At 42.8% G+C, this 12,759-nt stretch overlaps 1 protein-coding gene across 1 annotated transcript in view; it reads left to right on the forward strand.

The window, feature by feature from the left end:
• EML5 (echinoderm microtubule associated protein like 5) overlaps nt 1-12,759 on the forward strand; it is a 204,294-nt gene that overhangs the window by 153,477 nt on the left and 38,058 nt on the right. The window contains exon 28 of the mRNA XM_025215565.1: nt 11,963-12,041. Within this exon, the coding sequence (XP_025071350.1) occupies nt 11,963-12,041 (79 nt within the window). The remainder of the gene's footprint in view (nt 1-11,962; nt 12,042-12,759) is intronic.

Genomic DNA, 12,759 nt, shown 5'->3' on the forward strand with positions numbered 1-12,759 from the left:
TGCTGGCCCCAGCAGCCTTACCTGGGGTCTTGGGGGCCTTGGAGAGCTGCAGCCACAAGGTCAGCTGCAAAGGTCTCTAAAAAGTTGTGTGATGCTCAAGGGAAGATGAGGAGCAACAGGATAAAGAGTAAAGACTCCTAGGCTGACCCCCAGGTTCCCCTACCAGCTGGGGCTGCTCCAACTCTGCTCAGTGTGCTCTGTTCCTGGGTACACGTTCAAACAGCATGCCCAGGAGCAATACATGCTGGAGTTTATTGCTTTGCATTAATTGCACAGGTAGATGTGCCTAGGATTTTTAATACTTTGGGACAAATCCCAATTTATCTATTTCTAGTAATTTCTGTTCTCAAGTGCATTGTCTTCAATGTGAGTGGTTCCAGGAGAGGAATGAAGGTGTGCAATCAACATCCTCTCTGGTTGTGTGGTGCATGTCCACTGAGCAATCTGAGCTCCCAGGTAGTCAGCGTGGGGTCCTGCTGGAGCTCCACCCATGCAGGGAGCTCCCTGACCTTGCTAACTGGTCAGTGTGGGCTCCAGATCCCAGGGGTGAGTGCCTCCACTGTTTGACTACCCCTGCCCCCACCTGCTTCCCTGTGCCAAATCTGGCCCAGAAGCAGTAACTCCAGCAGGATTTTGCACTGAGCAATTAGTGAGCTCAGAGAGCTCAGTGTAGAGCACAACCAAAGGGGAATGCAACCACACCACTGAATCCCTTTGGGTCCACCCCTGGTCTTAAATAGCCATCTCTGGAAAGTTTGTATATCCTCTTAAAGGCTTCAGACATCACTGATTATCCTGTTGTTGTCCTTGCCAGTCAGAAACATCGACTATCTTTCGATATGAGAATGATGTCTGCCAGCTGGGGGGGAGGGGAGATTACTGGTGAGTTTTAAGGTGGCTGAGGAGTCCAATCTATGCTCTGTAAGTTTTTCCACAGACATGACAAGCAGTGCTTTGGGTGGGCACAACTGTTTGCTAAGATGTTGTGAGCTTTCCTTCCTCCTCTGCTGTTTCTTGGCTTCCTGAGCAAGATGGTTCTCTTCAAAGTGGGCTGTAGCTTGATGTATGGTGCAGTGCCATTGAGACCTGTTACCAGCCAGCACTTCCCAATTTGTAGGGTTGATGCCACCCTTCTTAAGGTATGCTTTCTAGGTGTCCTTGTAGTGCTTCCTCTGTCCTCCATGGGTCCCCTTATCATGACTAAGTTGAGAGAAGGGAACTTGCTTTGGGAGACAAGTGTAGAAGCATCCTTGGACTGCCAGCATGCTTTGCAGCCTATATATAATTCTGAATCTTCTTTTCTTTATTCCTGTGGTGGTTCACTCCTTTTTGGTCTGTAGGAATATTGCATCAATTTTTCTCTTTTCCACCTATCCTCTACCTCTCTGTTGCCATTGACATGAATCTTACATCAGGATGGTATATCTGGGGAATTTATCAAGCTAAGATTCTGGTCCCTGCAGTGACTTTGGCCAACTGATTAAAAAAAAAATCTTTTCTCCTTGAAAGACACAAACCTGGAGGGCCACCACTCATTTGTGTTGCTGAAATAAATTACAAGCTGTCTTAAGAATAGAAAACCTCATTATCCTAGTTCTTGAGATCACTGATCAGACTTTGAGGTGCCTCAGCCAGGATTGGCTTAACTTGATGATGTCTTCCAATAGCCTGTAATTCTCCTCCGACTAAAGTAGTATTGCTCTGTCTTTCTGCTCTGTGTGCAGAATGGGTCCATGAGCTGGCTCCACTCTGTGGGCCTGATCCAGCATGCATGGGACTGGGGCCCAATCCAGCATGTGATTGATCAGGTCCCAGTCTTGTACTCTATATGATGGCTGCAGTCCCGTGCACAATTGGGTCCACTGCCTTAACACTAGCCCCACACATACAGATTTGGGCCCTGTCAGGGCCCACCCCCGTGGGCTCTGGACTGGGTCAAGCTACCTACAGTTGCACTCTTGGGCCCCATCACCTTGACCCCATCCCCACATGCTCTGGATTGGGCCAGCTGCCCAGTGGACACAGGATTGTGCACCACTTTCAGCTCAGCACACATAGGATCAGGCACTACCATCCAACCCTAGCCTGGTGCAAGCTGGATTGGGCCTGCTGCCCACCCCCATGCTTGGTGCATGTGCCACTTTGGCTTCATGTGTGCCTGATAGGGCCCCACTGCCCACTCCTGCATGTACAGATGGAATCCCATGCACAGGGTCATAGGGCTTGGAAATTTGGTGGTGGAGGAGCAGTGGCAGCCTTAATTACCACTGCTTCCTGCTACCAAATTTCACACAGACCAGATCCTGGCTGTGGGCTGGGCATTGAGCACTTCTGGACTAAAGAACAAAGTGCAGATTTCTTCTATATCTATTACATGTTTTTGAAAATCCCACTTTAAATTCCCTCTGACAGGAACTACATAGCTGCATAACTTTTATCTGTAACAAAGTAATATTTCAATTATTTTCCCTGATTTTTCATATGTGTAACATTTTTTTTATTTGTATGATTTATTTGGTTGCTTGGGTAAATAAGTAATACGAGATATTTATCTCACAATTCTTAGTGATAACAGTTGGTTGGAATTTGGTCAAGTGTACAGTTCTGAGGTGTCCAGGGTAGACATGCGTTTCCTCTCTAAGGTCCTGATCATTTATTTTTGTAACTGAAATTTTACCTTTATGGTAAAAAGCATAGAACACGTTAAAAGATGGTTTTTCTCACTGGAAAACGTTGGTGCTTCTTTGTACCAATAAATGTGTCATTAATTTCCAACTAGAAATGTGACACTTCTGATTGAAAAACGTAAATATGTCAAAGGGTATCTTTTATGAAATGAGCTACACTCCAGTACTTATACATTATAGGTGTACATAGGATTGTGAGATATGTAAATATGTTGAATCTGTCTTTCTGAATCAAAAGTTATTTTTCTGTTGAATCTGCTAATGTCAATGCATGTATAGTTTTACATTATGTTCACAATATATTCTGTGCCTGCCAATCTGGCAGCACTGTTTCTCAGACTTGTGACTGAAGTCAGGCCCTGGGATAAACAAGAATGAACAGCCAGGAAACACTGATGTTTTGCTGCTTGTTTGGATAGCAAAATTAGAAAAATGGACAGTCATGCCTGATACGTTTTTTTTTGTTTAGTAATAATAATAATAATAATGTAGTAATTCTATAAATAAAGTGATTTGTAAATGTCAGGGAAAGACATTCCTTGTTATGCAGAGCTTATGATATACAATAACAACAAGACAAAACAAATGTGGGCCAACAAGTTATATGTAGAAGGTGGTTGAGAGAGAAACTGACATAAAAAAGCTTTATGAAAAAATGTGTTTCTAAGAACAATTAAAGAACAAAGCATGTGTTTGTGGGTAAATTAAAAGTGGAGGAATTATTACAAATCATATGGAACCAAGCTGAAAACTGAAAAAGGAGACAAAAGGAACAATCATTAACACAGTGAGGAATATAATGAATGATGATTAGAATGGGAGCACAGAGATCAGCAATGGATAATAGAGAAGAGATAGAGATAAAGAAGGGAAATAAATTAGGCTGGTTGGGAATTTTGATTTGGCCATATAAAAGACAAAAGCAGGAGAAGATGTTTGAGACATTGGGAATCAAGACTGATCAAGTAATTGGATGTTTGGTATGGAGAATAGATTTGGGAGTCCTTAATTAATTTAATAAAATAGAACACAGGTTTTAAAAGTTTGTAGAAGAGGAGGAAGGGAGTCCTGACAATCTTTGATGAGTTGGCAGCACCTTGTGTTGAGTGCAAAGGTAAGTGGGGGAAGCTGGTCCAGGATTGGCTTTCTTTTAATTCCCCTCTACTGAGAAAGGGGGTAGCCTCTCTTTTGTGTTCAGGATACTGAGGAAGGTATGGGGCAATGGAGCCAAGAGCCAACTGGAATAATGTGGTTGAGGAGCTCAGTTGTCTTTCCATTGTCTTCACCATTGAATCACAGCTCTCTGAGTCCTAATATATCTGGTGCCATTAGTGGAAAAAAAAGTTCTGATCTGTAATTATGGATCTTAGAGAATAAAAACAGTAACAGGTTTCCACATAGCAGCCTTTCCAGCAGAGTTGAAGGTAAATATTGGCAATCCATAATTTTTGTACTGTTCATATGAAAAAGATGATGTCAGGAAAACTCTGATGTGCTCACCACTAGGCACGTGTTGTGATATTTATTTCTAGTTTGGGTAATTGCTCCCAAAATTCTAAGATCACAAGTTTTCTTCTAGTTGCATACTGGGACCATTGTCTCAAAGACTAGTGCTATAATGTTTCCCTTTACAGAAAAGAAAATATGGAGACTTCTTTAAAAGAGAAAAATATTTTTTTCCAGTGACCTTAACTTTTCTTTTTAGATTTAGGTATTAGTGAAAACTGAACTCTTATAAAGGTATTGTTGTTCTGTATAAAATAAAGCACTTTAATTACTTAAATTTTATTCCCAGACTCCTAAAACGGGGTTTACTGTTTAAATGTTTATTTTAATGGACATTTTTTTATATGAGGAAAGGGGGAAAATGATTATTCTATTCAATGTTTTTGCTGATGATAGCATGTTGACACAGGCATTTTATTAGGTATCCTGCAAAAAACAAGATTTTTGCAAAGAACTAGAAAGTTATCATCAGGAATTGATTAGGGAAATTCAACAAAAAACTATTCTTTGTTATGTATAATTCTCACCCATTCAGGAACCATACTTACACCAGAATTGAAAAAGTACTCATATACATTGAAGGCAACCCTAGATCCTCGGGAGCATAGTGTATGCGTAGGAGGTCTAGTTAGGTTCCTGATGAATCCACTTGTGTGGAGTCCTACAACCATCACACCAAGACCCTTGATGTGTATGCCTAGGCAAGAGTATGGAGCAGTGGAGCCTGCCCAAGACCTAGCATCCCCCCTTTAGATCATTGAGACAGAATCCAAAGGCCCGACTGATATGCTCAGTGTCTTGATGGTTGTAGCTTCTGCTGGAGAGCAACAGATAACTGCTGCTGACTGCTTAATACTTCAGCGAGGGCATGTTTCTGTCAGCGTGATGTCCCTTTGCCTTTCTCCAGCCAAGAAGTACCCACAAGGCAGTGGGGGCTAGGGTTTGAGGCACCCTGTACTTTCTTTATTCCGAAGGTTGCAACATATACATACATATTATATATACATACTACCATAATAAATATTTTTTGTTCTTTAATGTTAAAATATTGAGACAACTGAAGGAACAGATTCCCATGACACTCTGTAATAGTGTTATCTAATAGGTAATCTACTTGTCCTAATTGTTTCTCAGATGTCTGCATCATAAATGGGCATTTAATGTACAGTGGAATCAATACTTTAAATTATTTAATAGTGTTGCAGTTATGCTCAATTTGTTCTAAAAAAGCCACAATCTATTTTATTTTTTTACAGACAGATTTGGATTTTGAGTAACAGCTTTTACAATAAAAATATAAAAGCTTGATTTATTCATGATGAAGGAAATGTATCACCTGTTTTCCTTTTGTCTTACTCTGTTGTGGTACAGAACAGCTATTATGATGCCATTTACTGGAAAGAAAGAAAATAATATGCTAGTTTTTTCTGTACCTAAAAAACAGAACCAAGACTATGGTTAGAGGAATGATACTTACAAATTTCTTTACTGGAAAGTAAACTTTTCTAACATGCATTCATTGTGGAAATGTTTTATTCTATGAGTGTTGACAAGCTGAGGAAAAAAACCTTTGAATATGAAATATGTCAGGAAATAAATTTGTGTTACAGTGTAATACATATGTGTAAAACATTTTGATATTTGTGTGGAACTGTCTTCACAGTGGCAGAGTCTGCTGAAATTGTCTCATGAAAAATGAGGAACAATATAATCAAATGCCAGTAAAAGTGTACTGATTAGCTGTACTGATTAATGTGTACTGTTTACTGTACTAAAAGTGTACTGTTTACTGGACTAAAACTGATTAGCAATTGGTAAATTCAATTCAAAGTATATAATCTAAAGTAGTTTCTCTGAGAGCTGAGAACATTCATAAAATCTGCTGCACAAAATATCTATACGGTAGGCCTGTGTGAAGCAGCTAGTATTCGCTTCGGATTCGACTGATTCGGGGGACAGTGATTCGATTCGGTGATTCGAATCACTGTCCCGAATGGATTCAGCTGAATCTGGTTCTGAATCACGCAGGCCCATCCCCTGCCTGCTCTCCTAGCCCCACCAATGGCTGTCCTGGCCAGCCCAGCTCCTGGCACTTAAAAAAAACCTGACTCACCGGGTGCTGCTGGACAGGGGTGGGGAGGGCAATCCCCACTGCCCCACACTGCATGGGGGCCTCTGCATAAGACCCCCCAAGCCCTCCCCACTGTCCCAGCCCCGCCCATGAATGCCCTGCTTGCCATGAACCTCCAAAACCCCTGGATTCACCAGTTCCTGCCCAGTGGGGGGCAATCCCTGCTGCCCCCCACTGCCCTGTGTTATGTGGGGGACTCTTTATGAGTCCACTGAAGCCCCGAGGCTGCTGCAGGAGCTGGTGAGCTTGGGGGTTTTGGAGGTGTTTTTTTTTTTAAAGGGCTGGGAGCTGGAGTGGGCAGGGCAGCCATGCGGGAGCTGGGAGAGCAGGGGTTGGGTTGTGGGGCTTGTGCAGAGCCCCCCACACAACGTGGAGCAGTAGGAGGCAGTGGAGATTGCCCCCCGACCCAGCAGTACCTGGTGAGTGGGGCTTTTTTTTAAAGCACTGGGAGCTGGGGCAAGCAGGGCAGCCATAGGAGGGGCAGGGATTGGTGGGGCTAGGGGAGCAGGCAGGAGATGGGGCCTGGTGGGGGTCCCCCCATGGTCCCCTTCTCCCTTCTCCAGCCCCCCCCACCCCCTACTTCCCAGCTTCGAGTCCAGCTCCAGCTCCCTGCTGCAGCGGGCGGGGACTGCCCAAATCATAAAAGTTCTCCGAATCTTTTCCAAAGATTCAGAGAGCTTTGAATCGATCTGGACCTTTTTATTGGTCCCCTGATTCGATGGGGATTTGGCCACCAAATCGGGTCAGATTGTTACTTTAAATTTTAATTGCCAAATCAAGAGCGAGACTTTATAAAGGGGGTAAGGCAAAATGCCATGTTTATTGATTACATGAATTAGACATAGAGGTTCAGACACACCACTTATATAGACACACACAGATCATCATGCACATCATTACACACAGGCTCACACAAACACAAAACAACCATTCCACTCAGACATTATAGTTACCAGCAGCAGTTGTTTAATAATAGCACTGGGTGGCTGGCCCAGGCCTTATTGAGAGAGAGAAAGGTCCAGAGATAGCAGCTTTGGAGTCAGGTTGAGAGAGAGACTCACCTAACTTGGCATTTTTTAAGTCCTCTTTTATAGGGATTGGTATTCTTTGCTTCAGCACTTTGGGGTTTTTCATACCCAGTTTCTGTTTTTGGAGTTGTTCCTCATACGTTTTCTGCTCATCTCAGCCCGAGGTCATTTTAGTCATCAAAGTTGGTATCTCAGCCTTGGAGTGCTCTTGCTGCCCATTTGGCAGGATGTGTGCATTCCTCCCTCTCATTATTTCCTTTGTGCTGTAGGCCTCAAAGGGATTCTTCAGCCATTTATTAATTAGTTTACTGACTGGTAACTTACACATTTGGCACCTTGTTGCTTACATAAACAGTTAAATCTTTTTTTTCTATTCTTTATGCCATTCTCTCACCATTTACCCTTTCACACACACTCATACATAAAGGCCATGCAGAATTCATTTACTTATGTCAAGCAGAGGATACAAAATGAAGTCATCAAGTTGCTTACAGACAAGACTAACATGGTTACATTTCACTATTATTATACTTTATGTTAACATTAGTTACATTACTTCGGTTCATGCTACAGAATCTCTTCCAAATTGAATCAGCACCCGAAACTTCTCACAGCCCTACTATACAGTCTGTTGATTTATGGAAAGAGTTTGAAGCATATTCCACAATAGTGATTGAAATTATCACCCCAAATACAAAGCGCTATAATAGACAAAATGCATTCTATTGGGAAAAGGATATAGAAAAATTTAAAAACAAAGATGCTGCTGCTTATGTCCAGACCTTGGTCATTATACCAATGGAGGATTCCTTAGCTAAGTTGGATAATGTAGACTTCACAAAAATATTTTTTTAACCCCAGTTTTGAATTGCCATGTTTTCTCACATATATCCCACACTTTTTCCTAAAAACCAGCTGCTGGAGATGTTAGTGTGTAAAATATAGTGTGCAAGAATAGTTTCTGTCTGGTTATAGGCAAGAGTGATAGGAAAATCTGCACCTAACTCTCAGAGATCAAAAGCAGTGAACACAGTTAGCAGATTCTTCTCCCAAGCTGCTTCTCTGTAGTAAGCAACTGAGTAGAAACATCTTGCTTTCTGCATTCTGCCTTTCAAAAACAAGATGTGTATTATATTTTGGGGGGTGTGTACATGAGAAAATATGGCAATACTGGAGTGTTTTGGAGGGTTTTTTGCTGATTATTTAGAAGATTTTTTTTTAGCTGGACAAATGTTTTTATCTAGAATCAGACCCCTATCCTCTTGCAAAGTGAGTAGCAATATTTACCTAACTTTTGTCAATAAAGTATATATTTTCAGGAGTTTTAAACATGTATGCACTTGACCAGTGAGTAAAACTATGCATGCTGATTACAGTTTGGTTACGTGGTTACAATTGGGCATCTACTACAGACCGCCTCGCCAGGGGGACAAGCTGGAACTGGAATTCTCAGGTCAGCTCACAGAGGCTATAAAGTCAAGGGATGTGGTTGGCATGGGTGACCTAAACTACCCGGACATCTCCTGGGAGGAGCAGTCACCCAGGTTCAACTACTCATGTAGGTTCCTAGCCAGGATACAGGACCTCCACCTAACCCAGGAGGTGCATAGTCCCACCAGGGGAAATGCCTTGCTGGACTTGGTGGCCACAGGCAGTGACCTGGTGAGGGGTCTGCGGGTACTCGATCACCTGGGCAACAGTGATCATTGCCTGCTGGAATTTACTATCCAGCACAGGGTGGTGAAAGCAAGCAGCAAGGCAGAGATCCTTGACTTCAGGAGGGCCAACTTCTGTAAGCTAAGAAGGTTAGTAGGAGAGGCATTGGGGTCTCAGAGCTTTAATGAGATGGGAGTCCAAGATGGGTGGTTGTTCCTCAAGGAGAAGATCCTCCGAGCTCAAAGGGAGTCAGTCCCAATGTGTACCAAGGGGGGGAGGAGTGCTAAGAAGCCCCGATGGCTCGGCAAAGGCATCCAGGGATGCCTAAGGGCAAAAAAGGAGGCGTACAAACAATGGAAGCAAAGGGCTATTATGAAGGAGGATTACACCTCCATTGCTCAGAACTGCAGGGAAGCTGTTAGAAAGGCCAAGGCAGAGATGGAGCTAGGGCTAGCGACCAGAATTAAGGATAATAAAAAGTCCTTTTTCAAATACATAGGAAGTAAGAAGGAGGCACCGGGAAACGTGGGGCCCCTACAGGATAGGCTTGGCAAACTGGGGATTGCAGCAAATGAAAAAGCTGACCTCTTTAACAAATTCTTTGCCTCCATATTCCTGAACAGGGACTTGGACATTTCCCCCACTAGAATTGTGGACGGACCCAGGCAGGGCATTGCCATGCCTAGGGTCAGGGACAACCTAGTTAGGGAACTTTTGGAGGGGCTGGACATTTTTAAATCAGTAGGTCCAGATGCTCTTCATCCGAGGGTGCTGAGGGAAGTGGCAGGGGTCATAATGGGGCCACTGGCATGGCTCTATGAGCGCTTGTGGAGCACTGGCCAGGTACCAGAGGGCCAATGTAGTACCCATTTACAAGAAGAGGAGAAAGGAGGACCCCGGCAATTATAGGCCAGTCAGTCTTACCTCGGTCCTTGGGAAGACCTTTGAGAAGATTATCAAGGAGCGCATCTGCAAGGGCCCAGCAGGGGAGGTAATGTTCAGGGGCAACCAACATGGGTTCATTGAGGGCAGGTCCTGCCTGACCAACCTGGTTTCCTTTTATGATCAGGTAACAAAGTCCCTGGATGAGGGCATTATTGTGGATGTCATCTTCTTGGATTTTAAGAAGGCCTTTGACACTGTTTCCTACCACATTCTATTAAAGAAACTTGATGACTGCAGCATTGATTCCTACATGGTCAGATGGGTGGCAAATTGGCTAGATGGTCACACCCAGAGAGTGGTGGTGGATGGGTCATTTACGACCTGGAGGGATGTGGGCAGTGGAGTCCCCCAGGGTTTGGTCCTGGGGCCTGTACTGTTCAACATCTTTATCAGTGATCTGGATGTGGGTGTGGAATGCATGCTGTCCAAATTTGCTGATGACACCAAGATGTGTGGCAAGGTGGGCACACTGGAGTGGAGGGACAGAATCCAGTTAGATCTAGACAAATTACAGAGGTGGGTGGATGAGAATAGGATGGAATTCAACGTAGACAAGTGCAGGGTGCTGCATCTAGGGAGAAGGAACCAGCAACATGCCTATAGGCTGTGGAACACCCTTCTTGTCAACACAGTGGCAGAATGGGATCTTGGACTCATTGTTGACTCCAGGATGAACATGAGCCGCCAATGCGAGGAAGTGGTCAGTAAGGCTAACCACACCTTCTCGTGCATCTATAGATGCATCACAAGCAGGTCCAGGGAGGTGATCCTTCCGCTCTATGCAGCGTTGGTTAGGCCACAGTTGGAGTACTGCGTCCAGTTCTGGGCACCGCACTTCAAGAGGGATGTGGCTAGCATTGAGAGGGTCTAGAGGAAGGCCACTTGCATGGTCAAGGGGCAGCAGGGCAGGCTCTACAAAGAGAAGCTAAAGGGTCTGAAGCTATTCAGCCTCCACAAGAGAAGGCTGAGAGGGGATCTGGTGGCAGTTTATAAACTCACCAAGGGGGACCAGTAGGCATTTGGGCAGGCTCTGTTCCCCCAGGCACCACCCGGGGTTACTAGGAATAACAGCCACAAATTGTTAGAGAGAAGGTTCAGCCTGGACATCAGGAGACATTACTTTACAGTTAGAGCTGCCAGGCTTTGGAATGGGCTCCCAAGTGAGGTGGTGCTCTCTCCTACCTTGGGGGTCTTCAAGAGGAGGCTGGACAGATATTTGGCTGGGGGGATATGATCCTGGAAACCATTCCTGCCCGGGGCAGGGGGTCGGACCTGATGATCTGTTTAGGTCCCTTCCGACCCTAAATACTATGATACTATGAATATAAAATATAACTATTTAAAAAAAATACATTTGTATCAAATTATCTTTCTATCATTTTTCAATAAAAGTAATAAATAACTATTACTTGAGACTTCTTAGATTAGTGAGAACTATACTATGTACGATAAGTAACAATGATACATTTGCGGGGTGGTAGGTTAGATGTGAACGGACCTTTTTGATCACTAGTTTTATTCAGATAAGAACTGGCTTGAACTTTGACAGGCATGTAGGACATATCAGAGGTTCTCATGATTTTAGGAAGAAATGTGGGATTCTAGCGCTTATTGAAGGAAACTGAGCTGGAGAGAACAAACAACCTTAACTGGTTTAGATTGTGAGCACAAGCTTCAAAATTTCATGTAACACTAATTTTTGCACTAAGAAGGAAGAAAGAATCTATTGTTAAGAATGTTTGGCTTTTTCTTAGTGGAAAACAAGACTTCAAAATTGTTTAATAGGTAGGTGGAAACCAGTCAAAAACTTCTTAAGTTAATGAATACAATTTGTAATGTTTATGCAATCAAAAAAAAAGATTTTCTTATTACAGTGGTCTTGTATGTAATAGCCAGTGAAACAACATGAATTTAACTGTTTTCCTTATCCAGTATGAGTTTAGAAGATACTGATTTGGTATGGAATGGGTGACAGACGGCCTTTTCTTATTCACAGTTCTCTATTTCAGACCACCAGTTAGTAGGGCACTGCCACAGCCTGAAAAACTTCAAACAAATAACGTTGGCAAAAAAAAGAGACCTATAGAGGTAAGGAAAGCCAAGATTAAAGCTTTCTAGTTTAATCATCCTATAATCACATGGGCTTTCTTGTGATTTTCTGCAAAAAAAAATGTGAAGTGCTTCTCAATTAAATCAATAATTAGTTGGATAAAAATATTTATTCATGTGTATGTTCACAGCAGCAAATTTCATTTTGGGGAAAAGATTCATTTCTCTCTTGACCTCTGAAAAGTCTCTTGTCCATCTCCCCCACAAACGTGCTTGAACACAACTTTTTTCAAAGCTTATCAGTTACAGAAGCATCATATTCTCCTTCTGAGGTGCACATTGTCCCTCTTGGATAACTATAGTGTATCAATAAAAGATCAAATTCAATCTGAACTCATCTTTCATATGGCTTTGTACTATACTACCAGTAGGTCATTAAACTAAAATATCTTTACTTTTAAATTCCTAGAAATACAGTAACTTTCCCTGAACAAATTTATAAATGTGTACGAGTTCTCTCCCGTTCTTGTCTAGGTGCTCTCTCAGCATGACAGTTTCAATCTAAGGGAATATGGTGAACGAAACTGATTGATTTAGGACCAGAACACCTGATGTATTACAGTGGTGCAACTGGACTTTATAGTGGTGTAAAAAACAGAACAAAACAAAAAAAAATGGACAGATGATGTAAACCCTTAACCTGGGGCAACTTTTTCAATCTCAGAGAAGCAGGGGTAAACATCTACCAGGGGCCGTT

This window comes from Alligator sinensis, unplaced genomic scaffold (assembly GCF_000455745.1).
Source record: "Alligator sinensis unplaced genomic scaffold, ASM45574v1 scaffold1141_1, whole genome shotgun sequence".
In the NCBI taxonomy this organism is placed as follows: domain Eukaryota; kingdom Metazoa; phylum Chordata; order Crocodylia; family Alligatoridae; genus Alligator; species Alligator sinensis.